This window comes from Tauraco erythrolophus, chromosome 2 (assembly GCF_009769465.1).
Source record: "Tauraco erythrolophus isolate bTauEry1 chromosome 2, bTauEry1.pri, whole genome shotgun sequence".
In the NCBI taxonomy this organism is placed as follows: Eukaryota; Metazoa; Chordata; class Aves; order Musophagiformes; family Musophagidae; genus Tauraco; species Tauraco erythrolophus.
Window position 1 is genome coordinate 83,526,237 of NC_141466.1, and position 20,600 is coordinate 83,546,836.

General features: G+C 38.6%; 1 protein-coding gene across 1 annotated transcript in view; it reads left to right on the forward strand.

Annotated features, from left to right (window-relative positions):
• SMOC2 (SPARC related modular calcium binding 2) overlaps positions 1–20,600 on the forward strand; it is a 148,024-nt gene that overhangs the window by 125,919 nt on the left and 1,505 nt on the right. The window contains exons 10-12 of the mRNA XM_086627135.1: positions 15,475–15,577; positions 16,467–16,741; positions 19,284–19,327. Coding sequence (XP_086483261.1) covers positions 15,475–15,577; positions 16,467–16,741; positions 19,284–19,327 — 422 coding nt within the window. The remainder of the gene's footprint in view (positions 1–15,474; positions 15,578–16,466; positions 16,742–19,283; positions 19,328–20,600) is intronic.

The following is a 20,600-nucleotide window of genomic DNA, read 5'->3' on the forward strand; positions in this document are numbered from 1 at the left end:
AGAATGGGGCAGCTCAGTTGTTGGATTCTGGAGGGACTGTGGGAGGTGAGATTGGGGTGACACCAGCTGTGTGAACGCCTGTGCTGAGATGAGTTGGGACAATCAACTCCTTCTACATGTGACAGAGGCTAGGCCAGCTTGCCCAAGCATGAATCTGGGCTGAGGGCAAGATGTGATGAATAAGCTCTTTGTATCTTTTCCTGTCAGTGAGACCTCACAGGGGTTTTGAACTGTTCCTGTACCAGAAGTGGGATGAACCGCTCTGACCAGCCCACCTTTCCTGTAGGCACATGTATGTGCTTGCATTGTTTGCCTAGAGGTTATTCTGTGAAACATTCCTCCAGGGGAACAGTTACTCTATGCTGTGAGCTCAAAAGCCTCAGGCGATATCAGGTTGACTGCACATACGATGTGGCTCCTTGAGCATATCCACACTCTTCATTTATCAATGATTTCTGTGCATCTTAAAGCTACTGAGTGGTAGGTTACCATGTACAGCACTAGAAATGGCCACATTTTCCAGCCCTTTGTATCTGCTCTGAGTACTGATCTTTTAGATTTGTCATGCAGATCTATTTACAAATTGGAGTCTACTTAAGCATGAGAGAAAATTTAACTTTCCGGCCCTTACAACTATGTCTCAACGTCTTTTCTCTTAGAAAAGCATGAAGATTGCTTCGGAAAAAAATATGATTGATGCAGCTTGTGCTATATATATTTCGAAGGACTACTTTCTGTATATAGTATGAAGTTTCTTGCCCTGGTAAGCCAGGACACTTAGTTAATTAAGAACTTTTGGTAAATATCTCTCTTCCTCTTTAATCGTTTAGTGGAACCCAAGTTTTCCTATCTGCTTGTGCAAAGCATACTTCAGCATAATTAGAACACCAACTGGCCTGTAGAGACTAAGATAATCTAAGTTACATAAACAGCACCTACGGAGAGTTCATGTCTAGATGTCGTTGACATTGCAATATCGATTTGAACCAAAGTCATGGATAAAAATAATTAATACAAGGTATACAATCCTGATGTCGGATTTTGAAAGGAAATATGTTTCTCTGACTGAACTTAGTCTGGTTCCTACTGAATCAAAGGAAGCTAGTCTCTCTTATAAAAAGAAAATGATTTTGTTTCCTAAATTACTCTAATTTTACTGAAACTGTAAAGCTTTCCTACGGTAAGCTGAACTAAGTTTATTTTTTTTGCTAACCTGTTACGAGCTGATGGAAATCATGTTCTCTGTTTTGACTGTCCCCTTTCTTTGACACAATGTTGATTTCATGCTTTGTCTGCTGTGTTTCATTTTCCGTTGTTCTCGCTTCTTGAAAAAAATCAAATCAGAGCCACAACATCTGTCTCTCACATGTTTACAAGCCCATTTCATTAATTCTGTGAGCTGTGCAGGATTTATATGTAACATTTTGTGCACTAGATATGTTTGTCAATAGGAAAAAGTTAATCCAATAAGGATTACAAAAAACCACTCATTTGAAGTTTGTATAAAAAATCGATTTCTTAAAACATGTATTTTGATCCCTGTCTTAACAGGGTGCACAATTCTCTTGGAGAAGCTTGTGGTTCAAGGCATGCATCACACAACCTTATTGCAAACTTGGCACCTGAATCAAGGAAAGAGATTAATGTGCATTGCAGTCGCTGGACATGTAAGGTCCAGGAATCGGGCTTTAATTTACAGCTCCCTGTATGACTTGGTAGAAAAGAAGGCACAGTGCTGTGGTGCTGACATTTCCAATGTTTAGAGAAACAAGGCTCACTGTTGATCACGAGTTGTTTTTACTTTTGAAGTTCATTAATTTCCCTGACATAGGCAGGTGCCTTGGTGAAACTAGGGTTATTTGGGAAAGCAGGACTCTTTTGGGAGAGTAAAAGCTGTATGGTTTATTCTACAGTGAAACCTTGTTTTGTCAAATTCCTCAGCTGCTTGAGCTTTAAGCTTGGAGACCTAGCTATGCGTTCGGGTGAATGCTTTGTTGTTGCTAGCTCTCGCTCATATCTGGCTGTGGAGTGCCTTGTGGGTAGGCTTCACTTGATAGTCGCTTTATGTGGAAGGCTGGGGAGGAAGGAGGAATGTAAATAGATACACACTGCTCTGATTCTTTACAATCTGCCCGAGGAAAGTCACCCTGGGAAGTAAGTCAGAAAACTCTGGTTTATCTAAGAGGAGAGACAGGCATTTCTTGTCATGAAACTATTACCTGAATGGGTATATTAAACCTGGACTCCTTGTTCCAAATCAAATCTGGTCTTCCAGAGGGAGGGTGAAAAAAAATCACACATTAGACTCACTGGATCTTACTCTAACTGTAATGTTATGCCATTTTCTGAATTCAGGAAGATACAGCTGATATACAGAAAGTGAGCTCATTGTAGGGTACAGTGAATGTCTTGATGCTGAAGTTTTCCCTCTTTCAACAATGAATTTCAGAAATTTTGGGGCTATTGGTTGATATCTGGCTGAATATGAGGCAGCATTGTTCCCAGGTGGCCAAAGCGGCCAAGGGCATCCCTGCTTGTATCAGAAACAGTGTGGCTACCAGGAAGAGGGAAATGACCATCCTCCTGTACTTGGCACTGTTGAGGCCACACCTCCAATACTATGCTCAGTTTTGGGCCCCTCACAACAAGAAAGACATTGAGGTGCTGGAGCGTGTCCAAAGAAGGGCAACGAAGCTGGTGAAGGGTGTGGGGAACAAATCTTATGATGAGTGCCTGAGGGAACTGAGGTTGTTTAGGCTGGAGAAGAGGAGGCTCAGGGGAGACCTTGTCACTCTCTACAACTACCTGAAAGGAGGTTGTAGCGAGGTGGGTGTTGATCTCTTCTCCCAAGTAACAAGAGATAGGACAAGAGGAAATGGCCTCAAGTTGCACCAGGGAAGATTTAGATTGGATATTAGGAGAAATTTCTCCACCAAAAGGGTTGCAGGTATTGGAACAGGCTGCCCATGGAAGTGGTTGAATCGCCATCCCCAGAGGTATTTAAAAGATGTATAGATATACTACTAAAGAACATGATTTAGTGGTAGACTTGGCAGTGTTAGATTAACAATTGGACTCAATGATCTTCCACGTCTCTTCCAACCTGAGTGATTCTATGATTCTATGATTCTCTTCTATAGATTGTTCACTGTGCAGGAAGAGAAGAGTACCTTGCATGCTTTGTATCTCAGATGGCACTCATAAGTGGGCCCAGTTTCAGTCCTCATACTGAGGAATAAATTTTTTTTTTTGAAGTATTTATTTACAAATGTATTTCTTAATAAAGTAAGGATTCATACCCTGTGCATAGGCTCATTTCAAATTTCCCCTCACAGATTTATTTTCTCTCTCAGCTGTTTAGATTCAGCATTTTCCCTTAGTAACATTTGTAATTTGGAGACAAGTAGGAATTAATTGGGTTAATTTATTTGTAACCAAACCAATATTAGAACTCCTTTCTTCAACAGCAAAAGATTCATTCCCCAATCCCTCCACCCGCCAGTTGCCTTCTTTGTGTTTTATCTCTGTTTACAGATAAAGTAGAACACTGTAACAGAGGACAGATAAAGTGAGGACATTCTATACTCATTATATTTTCAGTAGAGGCTACAGATAAATGCCTGTCATAAAGAAGAACAATTTATTCTCAAAACGTGCTTTGATAGCTAGGCAGTTATATTCTTTTGCAGTGTTCCCTGGTAACAATTTCGAAACACATGAGCAGCATTAATGGAATCTCTCAAATACTTGAGAGATGAAAAGTGACCCTTTGTACAAAAGAAAAACAACACCAAAACCCCAGAAAAACTAAAGGACAATAAAAAAATGTTGTAAAACTTGAATTTGGAACTCCCATTATCTCCCCTTGTCTTGATAGATGTTTCTATCTTTACACATCTCTGAAATTCGTAGGTCATATTGATTCTGCTCCAGCAGCTCACAGGCATCTGAACAACACAAGATACACTTAATATTACAGACAATCCTAGGTGCTTTATTAAGTCATGTCATTAAGCACAAAGTTTGGTGATGTTTTTGAAGGTACTGTGTGATAACCCTGAGTTCCCTTTCAGTTTAAAGTTTAGACAATTGAATGAAACCTTTTTCATTAAAAGAAAAGAGGCCACTGAAATGAAGCTTGTACTCTGTGTTGTGAACGGAAATACAACTATCAAATTGAGATAGAACAACTGAAGTACTCTATGCTTTTTGTTGCCCTTATGAATGATTTTTCCTTTTTTTTTTTTCTCTTTCCCATGGTGTTTGAATGTTTGATTCCCTCCAGCTCCCCTATTTTTTTCCACTGTGCTCTGAATTCAACTTTATCCCACTGAAAGCTGTATTGTCTACCCTCTTTATGTCTCCTAAGTGAAACATTTATTTTCAATAATAGACAAGTTAAATACTGAATTCTAAATAGGATGGACTTACAGTTAGAAAATAAAATCCAACAGACTTAATGAGTTCTTATATCAAACAACAGGCTTCTCTTGTGTATATGCACTGCTGAAAAAAATTTAAACAGTGTCTTACAGTATGGCAAAATGATAAAGTGCTACTTAAGCATCAGTTCCCACAACTCTGTTGTTTGGTAAGGCAGAAAGCCTTGAGTCCAAAACATGCAAGGCAAAAAACTTATTTACTGAGAATTTGACTCTTCAGTGTGCAAAGTGCAGTGGCCTCGATCCAGCAAGGCACTGAAGCCTATGCTTTTCTTTAAGCTCATGAGTTCATTTGATTCCAGTAAGAGCACTCTGTAGACCTACTTGCCAGGCTTTTTGGAAGATGCGCATTTCTCTGCACCATGCAGGGTTAAGCCCTAACTTAAAGAACATGCTATGCAGTCTGATGCTATTGTTATTTTTCTGAAGAAAATGTTTTAATGTAGCAGAAGAAGTGGTTTCTGATACTCTCTTTGTTCTGAAGAGTTTGCTCACAACAAAAGGAACCTTTCTGTGGACACACAATAGCTCGATGATTAGAGCACTCAGCTGAAGAGCAAAGGGCCTAGGTTCAAATCCCTGATCCAAACCAGACAGAGCAGGGAATTGAACCTGACTCTCTAGTGTCAGAGATTAGGGTACTCCGCTGGGATAACAGCAAGCCAGGTTTCAACTCCCTGCTCTGTCTGGTTTGGATCAGGGAGTTGAACCTCGGTCTCCCTCTTCTCGGCTATGTGCTCTCATCACCAAGCTATTTGACCAAGATGGGATTTTTTTGTTTGTTTGTTTGTTTGTTTGTTTTTGGTTTTGTTTTTCAAAAAGGAGGGGGGAAGCTCATTCTGCACCAAAGTAAAATCTAAATTACCCAATCCTGACACTTTCCACGTGATATAATTGTTGTTTCCTGGCCAGACCTAGAGAGAGCTACTTCATGGTCACATACCACGAGCGCCAGAAGCAATAGGAACATATAAAACCACTCTATCTCTGCAAATGCAGCTAAAGATGCAAAGAGATTCAGCCATGTTATCCACATGGCTTTGGCAGAAGCAGAGAAAGCAAAACCCCTAGAAGCCTACTTATGTGAATGCCAGAGCTATCTCAGTGAACTACAGTTTTGTTTGGAGGAGAACGGGGGAGGAAGATTAATACTCTGTCAGCATCAGTGTTGCCAGAGGTGTCCGTGTCAGAGCGCAGGCTGTCCATCTGAGTTCTCTGGAAACTTGAAGCAGCCTTTTCCCCCACTGGTTTCCATGCCTCTCTGTTCCCCCTTGGTTTTCTACCTGGTTCTCTGTAATTTCCATGCTTGTCTCCTCCTTTCACTACCCTTACCATATATTCATGTCTTTCTGCTTCCCACAAAGAAATTTTTCTGACTTAAGCTTTGGTCTTTGTGATGGCATACGTAATTGAACTCTGGTGCAAAACCCTCTGTGAATATGCTTATCAGTTGACAGAAATGGATGGATTTTAACTGTTTATCTTGTCCTTGTAATCCACACACACATATTGAATTTCTTAATCAAATCCCAGGCATTTTTAAAGGTTTAAGTATCTTTTCTTCATTACTTTCTCTTCTGCCTTCTGATTTTAACCAGCAGTAGACCACCTATTGATTTTTGACAATCCAGCCTGTGAACCACCTTACAGCCATTTGTAGGGGGCTTAGTTTAGTCATATAAAATTCATGGACTGAAAATCTGTGTCTGTTGGAATTTGCAGTGTTGAGTATCTCCAAGTATGGAGTGTGGACCTCTGATTTTGAATAAGAGTGCTTTATGTTCATCCACTTGAGATAGAAAATGACCGCTGTTTCCTAAATCAACATTAGAGCATGCATATTTATGCCAAATAAATATTCACAGGAGAGTTAGAATGGAAATGTGGGGCGTATGAATTATAATCAGAGTCGTTATTTCAGTTCCATTCACCAACAGGCAAGCACTTCCCATTGCAAAATGCATGACTGGAAATCAGGTTAATATACACGTACAAGAGGGACTCAGTTTTGCTGAGTATGAGCATTTGGGATGCTCTGTTGTACATTCAGATTTTATTTTCCCCTATCCCCTGCAATGCCCAGGGTGCAAAGATATAATATGATGTCTTGTTTCTATCTCTCCGTTTATGCAGCAGCAGACAGCAAGATGCATGAGACCCCACTTCGTGGGTTGCTGTTGCTGTGTTATCAACAAATGAGATTTCATGGCCTGCTCCAGAGGTGGGACACATCCACTCCTATAATTGTGTACATTTTCTCAGTCTTGCAGCAGTCCATGACATGTCAGCCTGGGTATAAAATGAGGTCATGATTATTTTGCAGACCAAGCCTGACTGCTGGAGGGGTATGATAGGGTATTCCTCGCTCTCTTTGCTTCCTCTTGAGTCCCATGGTCAGTAAACCTGAGATAGATGGTTTTTATTTTTGATAGCCTCTCTCCTCAGCCTTATCAGATACTATCTGTTAATACCAAGTGACTGACTCTGGGCAATCCGATTAGCATTAAACTCTGCAACCTCTACTGGAGCTGACAGAGTGGGCTTCTGCACAAATACAGGGAAACCCAGGCCTTGGCGTAGCTGCAGGATATTCCTAGCTGGGTTCCTAACCAAACGCAGGACGTGCAGCACACGAGGGAAACAGACCACGCTATGCACAATGAAACTAGCATAACGGTAGTGGTCCAGTGAGGAAACTGTTCTCATAATCCATAATGGAGTGCTATCACGTAATTGGATCTCCCTGCTGTAAAGTGACCCAAGGCACTTTGTAATCAAACCACACGCTGTAAACTATTTTACATGAGGTCAGCTGCATTGCATCCTTCCTGGCAGGCACTTTAGAACCATAATTACATTCATGTCCATCTTTAATTTACTCCATCGTGCTTCTGTCATTGCAGGATCTTTGCTACCAAGAGCGCTGTGTGTTCATTTCCTCAGTGCTTACTGTAAATTGCAAATTAAGGGTGTCATGATTAACCCTGAATTCCCCTGCTTTTTGTGGTATGAAGTCAAGCTCATCATTACTTGAACATGAGTTTATTGTGGTTTAATGAGGTACACAGTATTGTGTTTGGCTTGGGGGATCCATTCCAAATAGAGTTCAATTTGCAAAGAAAATTGGCTTGGAAACCTGCTGTAGCTACAGAGATCTGTCTCTGTTAACCCTGGAGAAATGAACTGGGTAACAGTGAATTAGGAGTGGATCTTCATTTTTAAATTAAATGAATAGTGTCTAATTATTAAGGCCTGAGCCTTCAGTCTGTCATAGTATGCCCTCTTCCTTCAGTAGGAACTAAGGGTGTTTCATTCTTGCATAATATCGTACCTTGTAAAAGTTTCATACTTAGCAATTGTAAGGCTGCATTTATGCTTTCGTATTAGTAATTTTACAGCTTTTTTATTTAGCTAAGGATGAGCCAGTGAAATTTGAAATGGTATTTTCAGAGGAAATCTGTCACATTTAATGGAAAGTGTACAGGAAGGTAACACAACTGCCAATCCCAAATTAACTACTACATAAAGAGAGAGAGATTTTCGTGATGTCAGGTTTCCAAGGACTGGTTCATTCCATAGTGTTCAAGTAATACTTTAGTGTTTCTTGCTGACTCTTGTTTCACTTCAGTTACTTCCAGAATTTCCATTTTATAAACCTCTCTTAATCACTGCTGTAAAAACTCATTCTGAGTTAAAAATCAGTATATAGTTAATGTTCCAAGAAATAGCCATGCTTGCCTCCCCTTATTCCCAGCTTCCCTCTGTGTTGGAAATCCAATTTCTAAATCTTTCATTTGCCATTTGTGGGAGGAAGAAAAAATAATCAGATAACATTGATGAAAATTTGTCTTCTAATTCAAATTCAGTCCTTGTAGGTATCTCTATAAGCAAAATAAACATGAGTAAAAATTCTGATGCTTTACCTGACTGTTTGCAATATAGCTAGATCTTTTCCCTCCTTTCTGCTCCTCCTTTCCCCATCTCCTTTTCCAGCTTATCCTACACCATCCAACAATATGCTTTGTGCCCTTGTAGCAGTGACTTGGCTTCGTAATTGATGATCCTGCCACTACTTTCATTTCCAGGACAGAAAGACACCAAGTCACTGCATCTGTGGGACACAGGGCACCACAGGTCAGGGTTGCTCCGTGCCACCTACATTTGTATTTAAAAAAAAATAAAATCACAATGTTTCAAAGGTACATTTGAAAAAAATCTGCCATATATGTAATACTCTTTGAGGGACCGAAAAGTATCGTTAAAGAGTGCTGGCCTTACATCTCTGTCCATTCCATGATATGACAGTTTAAGAACCACAGACTGGCATGAAGATTCTGCTCTTTTCTCTGAAAACCTGGTACCACTCAGTGGGCAGGGACTCTTTGAAAATAGCTCTCATGTAAATGTGTGCTGCTGGGTTGACAGTTTCTTACTCAGCTCTGAATTTCCTTCATCTTTTTTGTTTTAATGACCATTGGTTCTTTGTGTCTGAATAGAGAGCTTTTTTGTGGCTTTAGCTGAGAGTGAATGCTTTTGGGATTTTCAGCTGATGCCTCCAATAGCAAAAGTCTCAGTAAGAGATATCTAGAAAGGTTAAAATCAGCATCAGTTTGTAGAAAAGGCTGTTTTTCATTCACTTTTCCAAGGAGCAGGCTTCTTAGATTAATTAAGTAATGTAAAAAACATCCCCACTAAGCAACTCTCAATAGTTTAATATTTCCAGCAGGAGACCAGAATTATGCACCTTATTTCTGAGGTCACTTCCATAATTGCAACAACATACTTTTTTTGTAATAGCTTTTCCTTTTTAATGGATATTTAAATTGAGGTAATTAAATATGGTTATTTCATACCCATCTCCTGAGAGGAAACATAACAACATGATGAAAATACAAGTAAATTGGAAGTAATAAATGTCTACTCAAAAGAACTGCATTTTGACTCCCTAAGTAATATTGGTTATTAATTGTTAAGACTCTGAGAGTGATAATGTGGAGATTCAGGCGCCTGCCATACTCTACAAAACTGGATTCCAAAATATTTCAATTTAATAAGCTTTTGTTGAATGTGTTACTGCAGTCAGAAGTACCAGCTGTATATCTCAGGGAAAGGCAGTCATGAAATTTGGTATGTAAAGCAGAAATCATAACGTTTTGAGAATTGGATCCAGTTGCCTTTCTGTTCTGGACTATTTGTGGACTCTTTTTTAATCCTGAAACTCTTCTCTTTGTGTCCTAATCAGTGGGCTGATTGACTTGTGTCACTGCGCCAACGCTTTGGACAAATACAGTGTTTCTTACACTGGAGCTGGGCCCACAGGGCTGTATTGCAGATCATGTTAAACGTAAGGTGACAAGCCTCTAAAGTAAGGAGTTGGAATTGGCACAGGCTGAACCTAAATGCTCAGATTTTCATATTCTTCTCAACATACTGAAATGTCTTTGACCTCCAAAACTAGAGTAGATATTGTGTAGGCAGTGATTACCCAATAAAAACTTCAACTGCCTTGTGTCCAGTTAGACAGCAAAGGAGCAAGAGCTCTTTATCATCTGAGTTTTCAGACCTTTTTCCTGTTCCCACTCAAAACTAGAAAGGTAAGAGCCCACAAGAGAATGTTTAGAATAAGGTCCACAGAACTTCTCAAGTTCTGTTTTGAGTTTTGGATGACATCTGAGATGATTACAGTGTTCTAGCTGGTTCATCCCTGCCTGTTCTCAGTGACATCACTGAACCATTAGCAGCAAGAAATTTGCTTCTCAAAACCCTTTCAAACTCTCATGGAGGAAAAAGCAGACTAAAAAGTGGTACTCAAAAGTTAGTCGTTTAACATTGCCTGTGTTGCACTGTGATGTTCTGATTCTCCTTTTCTTGTTTAACAATAATATTACAAGAACTGAAATGAATGTAATGAACTGCTTTTCCTATCAAAATGCCCTAGCCTAACTTTGTCACTCAGTTGCCTGTGAAAACTGTTTATAGGATCATACGTGTTTCTGCTGTGAACATTATCGCTTCTTTCCCCACATTTACCCAAAGAATAACAGAGCTGTTTGAGCCTAAATGAACTTAAAAGACAGATACATGTAGAATTCATCACAAGCAGTTTTGCACCACTTGGCAGTGTAAGTTAGCTGTCTGAGCTTCCTCAGTAGCTAATGGGGAAGAAGAGATACATTTTAAGGGAGATCCTATCCTATTCTAAGAAAAAGTCTAAGGTAGTTGGAATGAATGCCTTCTGAATGGGTTCCTTTATACTGAGCTTAAATAACCGTTATGGGTGAGACACCTCATTTCAGCAGGCTCAAGTTCAGCAAATCCCACTCAATGCACTTTGGTATGATATGAATGCCTGGGATTGAAGGGTAGGGCCTTGAAAGACCATCCTTTGTTAACTCTTTTGTTCCCCGCCTCCCGTGAAATTAGAACAGAAAGATCATTTTAAAATAGTACGAAAAATAAAGTTAAATATGTGTGTAGAACTGAAATCTGCTTCCTGCTATTCTGCAGAAAGAATACTTCTTCCCTGTGAGACATAGAGATCTGGGCCTACAAAGCAATGGATCTGTAGCTCCCCTCAGCTAACGTCTGTTCTGTTCTACTTTTTATTTGTGGAATGTGGGTATACACAGATAAAAAGGAGTTCGGTTTTGAGTTTAACTTAATTCTTTTAATCGGTAAGAATATTTCAGAGAAAAAAAGAAAATTGAAAAAAGGGTAATAAAAGAAAAAAAAAAAAGGTAATACCTGAGGGATGTTAACAAGGAGAAATGATAATGTGCTCAACCCCTCTAGGATAGAAACTAAGAGGTAGATAATTACTGTTTGCGAGAAGTTACCAGGAGGTGCAGTGAGGAAAAAACTGCAATGAGCCATAAAACCACTGACTCTGTTGAGGCCATGATTTTCATTCTCCAGCAGAGTTACAAATTTCAGTTCCCAGGCTCATCTTTTGAAGGGCTTTTTTACTGGAATGTGTCTCAGGAAGAGCTCAGGAAATCCTCAAAAAAATGTTGAGGGCCCTCAGCATATCTAGACAAAAATGAACTTGTGATTTATATGGATCAATAGAAATAAACTCATGAACTGTCTATATATGTCCAAGAATAAAAGAAAAAAAGTCCAAGATAAAATATTTTCCTCATATCGTCTGCTCTCCCAGTATAACCAGTAGCACTGACAAACTTTGTTAATTTTTCTTTCTTCTGTATACTGTTACATTTCAATGTAGTCAAAGCTGCAAAAGAAACATGAATATTTCTGATCATTCTGATTTTTGGTAGATCAAAACTTATTTGTAATCTTCAGAGGTATTTCAGTGGTCATTGTATTTGAGTGCATTGCTAAGCCTGATATTCATATTAACAAATAGGGAATAAAAAGAAGCTTTAGATTTGCTAATTAGAAGTTTTCATGCCTTTAATTACTGAGTGACTGACTCCAGATAGTTTCCTTGCTTGCAGGAAGATTAATGTAAACTCCCTTTTAAAGTAATTAATCTTATCTATTGTATTCAAATTTTTACAGAAATGAACAAAATACTTTTCTAGCCATCACTTCAGATGTGCTGTAAAAGATAATATTCCAAGATTGATAGTAGTAGATTATTATCAACCAAGCAGGGATCTCCAAGGCACTTGGATGCACATTTTAGAAGGTTTATAGAGAACTGCCCCACAGATTTAACTCCAAAAATCCATCCTCAGTACTAAAGGTAGATATATTTATAGAAAGACACATGTACTCTGAGATATATAATGTTATATTATAGCTGAAATGAGGTGTTTGTATATTCCCGTAATTTGTGGTATGTATTTGTTGGTCTAACATTTACTCTGAGTAAAACTATCCTTAAAGCAAACACTCAACTCTGTGTTACATCTCTGAACCTGTAGGTTAACTCCATGTGGTTTCAACTTCAGCCATTTAACAAAAAATTATTATTTATGTAAGCTGTCAAATCCACACAGGACTAGCAGCTGCAGAAGAAACTGAAGCACATAAACCATATTGAGAAGCATAAGACTCCCATAAGAGACTAGTCTTTCCCTTTCTGTATTTAGTCCACTAAGAGTGAATTATTCATTACAATCAAGGTAAAGCTCTCCCAGTCTTGCCATTTCATCTGCAAGCTTGCTGAAAATTAAAGCTCAGTGTGAAGCCTCCAGAGAACGATTCTGAGTTAATAACACCTGCAAAGAACAGAGATTTCACTGTGAGGTAAATTGCTGTATGATTGCCCACACATCAGCAAAAATTATAATTGAGAGAAACTGAATATTTTCTCTGTGCTTAACTGGTGAGGATTTTGTAGGGTGTCATTTTACTTTAAGTAGTGGAGTTATAATTTAGAATGTTTCACAGCGACCGATTGTGTTTGGTTTAACATCTAGATTTCTTTTCTAAGAGAAGGTATCTATTGCTGTCAGCAGCTATTGCAACTTCATGCTGTACACGTTTAGAAACCTTTCTTAATCTTAGGGAAAATAGTCAGAGACAAGCTTTAAACTATGGAATTTTCTGCCCATGATTTCTTATGAATTTAGAAGTTGATGCTTTCCCCTACCTAGCTGTATCTCATAAATAGCAAGCTAAGTCGTTATTTTGATCTCTACATCCATAGCATATGTACCCTCAGCAGCTGAGTATGTACACTGGCCAGCAGTGGCAACTACCTAAAGCATACATTTTTGTTTCTTCCAGATGTTTCAGGAACACATTCATAACTAATACGAAAAATTCAGGTGGAGCTCCTAAATCAAATTGGATGTTAACTTTACTATCTATCCAAAAAAGGACAAAGAAATAAAAAAAGTCAAATTATCTTGTCTCCATATTGCGCTGCATTGTTATACGCTGAGATATTACTGTCTACATTTTCCATGAGCACTGTATCAATTCACAACTCATGTTTGAAGCAGGATTCAGGCTTCTGCCTGATAACAGTAACACAACCCTAGCATGAAATGGATAAAGCTTGTATCATTTAAGATAGGTCTACATGGGGAGCCTTGGGCAGACCTCTTTTTGCCTGTCTTTGAAGAGAACCAGCTCTGGTCCACAGGCCAAGTATCCTTGCTAGAAAGATGTAGTGCTGAGCTTAGTAGGTTGCTCAGAGACTTAGCTGTTTGATTCAGGCAGGTTGCCATGCTAACCTGGCTGGATGCGCCTTCTGCATCCAAACTGCTTGGGCTCTTCCTGCTTATCTCTGGGCAAATGTGCTTTTCTGACTTGCAAGATCGTGTGGCTTCATTTAAATCACAATGCACAATTTGTTTAAACAGTCACAATGTCTGGGCTGTACTTACCAGCAAACTCTTTGCTCTAGAGAATATACTTTTGAATTATGCACTGAATGCTGCCAGGAACCTATTGGTATAGTCTTCTGTCCCTCTCTATTAATCTCTTGCCACCCTTCTCATTTCTGTGCCTTACAGAAAAATTTCAAGTGCTTGTCTCACTGAACTTAAATTTAGGATTGTAGTCATAGCTGTTGGGTTGTTTTTTCTTTTTCTTTTTTCTTTTTTTCCCAGTTGTAACAGAAAAAAAAAATTGTTAAAGGCTAAGGGAAGAGGAGCATATCTAGGGGAGTGACATCTAGTATCAGATATGTACTTTTCGTGCAGTGAAACCTCCTTCAGTGAATTCCTGTTATATGCCTTTTACATGAATAAATGTAAATGCCTTTTACTGGAATAAAATATTTCTGGTGCCAAAGGCAAACGCATAAGAGACAGGGAACTCATAACTGCATGCATGTGTTAGACAATAGCATGTAGTGAGTACTACTGCTATACGTACTAGCTGAGCTATTCTTACTGCAACACAGGTAAGGGCTAATATAACACAGGTTCACTTCCTTGAATCAGCATGGGATGTATTAAAAAATAATTTACTGGGCAAGATGAGACTTTTCAGGCTCAGATAATCCTCTTGCCTGCTCCAGAGGTCACTGAGAAGTGTAATGAAATAACGAAACCCTACTGATTGACTAATCTTCTTTTTCTAGAACACTTCAAAGCATTTCCCTTTTCACTTAAGAACATAATTGTGGGTAAGCAGGCTTCCAGCACAGAATTGTCTGTGAAAGTCCCTCCGTGGGCTCCAGCTTCAAGCTTGTCATCTCTATGTCACTGCTTGTGGATCATCCTAGAGTTTAACTCAGCTATTACAGGGCTAGGGGAAGACTTGGTGTTTGGCTCAGCAGCCTAGGGAAGAGGAGAGGAAGCAGGTGTATTGTATAAGCAAACCTCCATGTGTCAACATCCATGCTCTTGTCAGATTAATTTATCTGCTCCAGCTGCACTGCTCTAAGAGTGGATCTTTCAGTATATATTTATCTGATATATTATGCCTCTGAAATGTGCTGTCAGTTTCTTTCAGAGGAGAGCTTTGTGGCAAAGGGAGTGTAATTATGAAGATGATCTAGCATCACCATAGGAACAGTATGAACCAAAGTACCAACAGCATCCGATTGGGCTAGGTGCCATATAGTGGGAGTTAACCTCTGTCCAAGAGAAAAGTGAAAGAGGAAAGGAGTTGATTGTCATTTTACAGAGAGGAAAACCAATGCACTGAGAGAAAGTGTGTTGAGAAAGCCAATGGTAGTTCAGAGGAGCAAAAGTGGAAATCTGAAAGAAGTGTTGTGCTATGGGCTTCTCGTCGGTGTTTCAGATGATCTGTGTCATGTACAAACTTCTGTTGTTTGAAAGCTGTCCTTTTCAAAATGTGACACCCATGGAAAAAATATCTTAAAGAAGGAAAAATAATGGCCAAAATTGAAAGAAAGTGACCCAAGGTATGCAAATCAAATTCCCACTGGCTTGGGTTCAAAAGGATGTTTTTATATTCCTGCTCTATGTTACATATATTTACCTGAATTTAGATGTTTGTCTTGAATTCTGTTATGAACTTGTCTACAATTTATGGGAATTTGTGTACAGGGAGTCACATCTATCTTTAAGCTTGAACCATTGTTGAAATTTAAATGTTGTCAAAAAAGGAAACAAGGAAAAAAAAATATCTGATTTTCTAGGTTGTCCTGGGGCCAAGAAGAATGAGTTCCTGACTAGTGTTTTGGATGCATTGTCCACAGATATGGTGCACGCAGTCTCTGATCCATCATTGTCTTCTAGCCGGTGGGTTTCAGATCCTTTCTGTGTGTCTTTAAAAGCATTGTGTCAGTGGTGAATGAATTGTTGAGGGCTTTGACAAGTAATTATTCTTCTGCCTTCACAAAAGGTGAATTTCCAAGAACCTGTGTAGGAGAGTTTACTTAAAGTTACCTCTGCGAACTATGTCCACTAAACAGATCTGCACTTGATTGCTGAATTCTCAGCAGCAGCATGGCTTAGAGTTTATTTGAAGCTGCTGATGCAACCATGTCAATCTTTGTTCTCCTCTGAGGCTTTGCTTGATGAATGTGTGCTACCTTCCTGATTCATATTTTGCCTAGTTGCTTGTAAAACAACTGAATGCTATCAACAGTCACAGGTAGAATTAAAAATGCGTAAGTGCTGTCAAACTTTAGGTGTCTGCAGGTCACGTGCTTTCCATCTGAAGAGGAGGTGGCATTTATTGTTATAACTTATCCTATAATTCAATACATTTAGGTGTTTTATCTCTAAGAGCATCCATCATGGGTTGTAACTGGAGCCTAGCTATTTGGTGGCGCTGACTGTCGACCTACTTCAGTGGGGTATATTATGCTTTTTAATGTGTATGCCATCTATGAAACTCTTTTTCTCTGTTATTTCTCTCTTCACTTTGCTCTCTTTCAGGAAATGAAAGGGGAAAGCACTGGTTTCTGAGTATGGTGCTGAAGAGCAGATTCTAGCCCTTAATGTAAGATTTAGGATACAGTTGGCCAAAGCGAAAAAAGAGGGATTCGCTATAAGCAGCTAGTGGCCAAAAGCAGGGGGGTTTATGTAACAAAGCATCTGACAATGATTTTATCATTCTGAAATAAAAGGATAAACTGAGGTTTATGTAGCAGAATTAAGACTAAACTCTTGTTTTCCGTTTCAGGGTTTCAGAGCCTGATCCAAATCATACCTTGGAAGAGAGAGTGGTCCATTGGTATTTCAAACAGCTGGATAAAAATTCCAGTGGTGATATTGGCAAGAAAGAAATCAAGCCATTTAAGAGATTCCTAAGAAAGAAATCAAAACCCAAAAAATGTGTGAAGAAGTTTGTGGAATACTGTGATGTGAACAACGATAAGTCTTTATCAGTTCAAGAATTAATGGGCTGCTTGGGAGTAACAAAAGAAGAAGGTAAAGCAGAAACAAAGAAACGCCATAGTAAGAACCTTTTCTACCTTGTTCACGAAATTCTCTAAAGCTGACGAAATCTGATATTTGTGTATGTCAGAAGTATACAAAATAAAAGAATACACCTGTCTGTAGCTAATGCAGCTGATGCTTAGGGCAGATGGCAGGAAAGCTGCTTCCATGTAGACAAATCATCACTTTGCTCTGATTCAAAAACTTCCTGTTGATTCTGACCATTAAATGTATTACAGTAGGAAACCTAAGAGGATACGATAACATTAACAGTCATCAAAAACTCAGTTTAATGTTATTATGGTACTATGTCCTGAATGAATGGAAGTATCACACCTGTGCTTTTTGGATTTCTGCTGGGAAGGAAGCATGTTGTTGAGCTTTCTAATGACTTCTAATTTATCAAATGTGGTTTAGAGATACAGTGAGGAATGTGGTCATCTGCCAAACAGGTGGAACAACTGCTGGTACACAGCCATCCTACCTTGCTGCCAAACTGGTAGAGAGGGGAACAACTAACTAAAGTGCGGAATGATCCCCTCAGAGTTCAATCATATATCTCCTGAAAATGAAGAAGAATGTTTTTTAAAAATTGTGAAGAACAACAGTAGATCTCCATACTGTAAGAAGCTGTAGAACATGAATATAGGCGAATTGTTTTGTTTGCTTGGGACCTTAAAATGAAGCCAGGGCACTAAAACAAAATTGTCGTAGGAAATGAAAAGCAAGTCAAGTGGGACATGCAATCAGAAATAAATTGATTTCCACAAAATTGGTTGTATTCAAGCCTAGAAAGGGAATACTGCAGAAAGAAGGAATAGCTCTATGTTGTGCTAAGAAAGTAAATTGTCTATGTCTCACAGAAACAGATCTCTCAAAACAAATACATCGAATGCAGGATTTTTTTTTCTGTTTTTTGTGGACCTAACAATAATACCTTTCAATTTTCACTTAGGTGAGGGAGGTGAAAAAACTGTATATGAAAGTGGATGACTTGTTATCTTTATACTATAAATATGGAAACCGAAATGTAACATCTTTTTCATTTACACTATTTGGCAGATTAGTGTCTTAAAGTGGAGGCCATTATGGCACTCCATATGTTAATATCTGGACACTTCTGTCCTACAGTAGCTGGCACTCCTTGGTCTTATTGTAGATGAAATTTGGGTCTGAAGCCATTGCTTCAGGACGCAAAGAAAAGCTATAGCAAGACTCAAACCAAAACCCAGTTTTTCCTGTGCCCATTTCAGTGGAAAAAAACCAAAGATTAGGACTCTCCTGCTTCCCATAAGCTGCTGTTTCAGTAGAAAAAGTTGTGAGAGGCATGATATTATGTGAAGATCACACACAGATATAGCTAAAGAAAAAAATATGTTGACTGTAACTGGAGATATTTAACAGATCTTCTCAAAAAAATGTATTCAATAATGTAAGCAGCAATTTTTGGAAGGGGAAAATATCTCAGAACTTTTACATTGAAAAACTAATGGCATCCAGTTGGAAAAAAAATTTTAAACCAGATAATTTGGTTGGTTTCCTAGAAATACATATTTTTAAAGACACAACAATAAAAATTGCTTTTGTTGGAATATCAGCATTTTGTTTTGTTTCTCCTGCTTGATACTTAAGATCTCCTTTCTGATAATCCTTTCACTTGCACAAAAGAAATCAGTCACCACGTCACTAAAGCTGGAGTTGTATTTGCAGGAATAGGTGAGATGCTGTCACCTGAGGTGTGACAGCTGAGATAAGGAGGCTGCTCTGTATCATTCTGTCTGAGCCCCAAGTGCCTTGTGAGACTTATTTGAAGCAATATAAGAGCCAGAGACCTGCAAAACATACTTTCTCAGGGGAACGGTAGTTTCTGCAGGGTTTTTCAAGGTCCAGTTTCATTCCCTTTTGTCTCAGTGCAGCTTGATTGACTAACAAACTGTCATGGAAAACTGAGAGGCCGGGTTCCTCCCTAGCCTCCCAAGTTTGCTTGTGAAGTTGAATTAGCAGGCAGTCTCGTGTAGCCGGTTTTTGGTTTTTTTTTTTTTTTTTTTTCTCATTTAGAGTACTGTCTTGGACTTTGTCACTAAGAAACTTAAAAAACAATGATAATCTTGTTTGATGAATTAAATGTGAACAACATCTTTGGTTGATAGAGCTGTTCATATGCAATGTCTTAAAGCAAAGTGAATGCTTTCTAAACAGTCAGCATGTCCATGCTTCTTTCCCACCAAGGATAATAGGCTATATTTACTACTAAAGATTTAATAAGTTTGAAATGCTCAACACTGACTAGATGTAATCTGTCCCAAGCAAATGTCACATATTAACTGGCAAGAGATGCTGTCATCCAACTTTGGTGCAACATGATAGAAGCAACACCTGTGTTGAGGAAAGAAAAAATTGGATGTTTCAGTGAAAGATCTGAAATATTTTACCTCATTTATTGAAAAATAAATTGCAGTTACCCTGCTCTAAACAATACTAGAATGAGGGCTTCAGTTCTTCAGGATCCTACATATAACTTGCAAACTATATTAATAATGTTTTATTTTCCCTCCTGTAGCAGCCCCTAAAACCAACACTGAGAGCACTTCATCAAGCAGGCAGGTGAGTGCTGAGGAGAGCAACATCTCCATTCCTGTCTTGTCCAGCTGAACTTCTTGGGGTTTTAGCAGTTATCATTGCAGCTTCCAACTACATTCATCTACCATTGTGAAGACTTGCCAGGAAAATGCAGAGCAGCATTCTGATTAACAAATTTTGACTAAAGTTCTATCTAAGGAGGGCTAAATTAGTCAACTACAGGTGCAGGGTAAATATGCATAAATGCAAAGTGGATTATGCCTGCAATGTGGATGTTCCTAGTAAAGTGTAATTGCCATCTAGATTAGAAATAATTAAATGAGTGTCATTGAGCCCTCATGTGAGTCTTCTGCGTTCCTGAATGTCAGCATTCCCATACACTTTTAAATGTGCACTGCTTTATCTTCATTTACCTTTTGCTTTAACTGAATTCTGTTAGGCTGCCTGTGAGTCATACTGTAGACAAAAACTTTGATTGAAATGACTCTTTGTGAAAAAAGCCATGCATTTCCCATGCCCTATGAAAATCTATACATTTCACAAACCCCATTGAATTATTGTATGGTGGTTTTAAACACCTTTTAAAATCTTAGTATAGAGAAAAGAGCTGTCACTTTCAAATACCTTTACTGGCTGAGCAAAATAATGCTGAAGTACTAGGATTTGCATCAGTCTGCTGATGTATGTTAAAACTAAAATTGGTTAGATCTGCAGAGTGATTGTAGCAAACAAAATGTCAAGAGCCCTGACAAAGTAATCTGTGATTTGTTTTTGCAGCAATTTTCTGCAAAGTCTTGATTTTATTTTTCTAACACCACCGTATGTCATTCATGGTGGTGTGGCTATTCATGGCATTCAGAGCTACCAAAGACACAAAAGCAGAATTTTTAAATCAAGGAAAGGTGCACATTGAAAAGGAGCAATTCTAATGGAAGCTCAGGAAAAAGGTTAGAAAAGGGCTTTTCATTTGTGTCTATTTTCATAATCATTAATCCTAAAGATTCACTTTTCTTGACAACATAGGCAAAACTTCCCGGAACTTTTGCATAGGTCTGGACAAGGACTTGTGGGTCTGCTAGTTATTTGAATAGTCTAGTAAAAGAATGATCTTTGTACTATTCTTGCCTCACTTTTGTATTAGTTAGAGAAATTAAATGATTAAATCCCACTAAAGTATCAGTAAATTATGAATTGTTTTTAAAAATATTCATATAAACATATTATAAGAACAGCTCAGGTAACCCTACAGCTGCAAAAATAGGAATTTGGCTAAAAATATCACAAAATCATAGTTGTG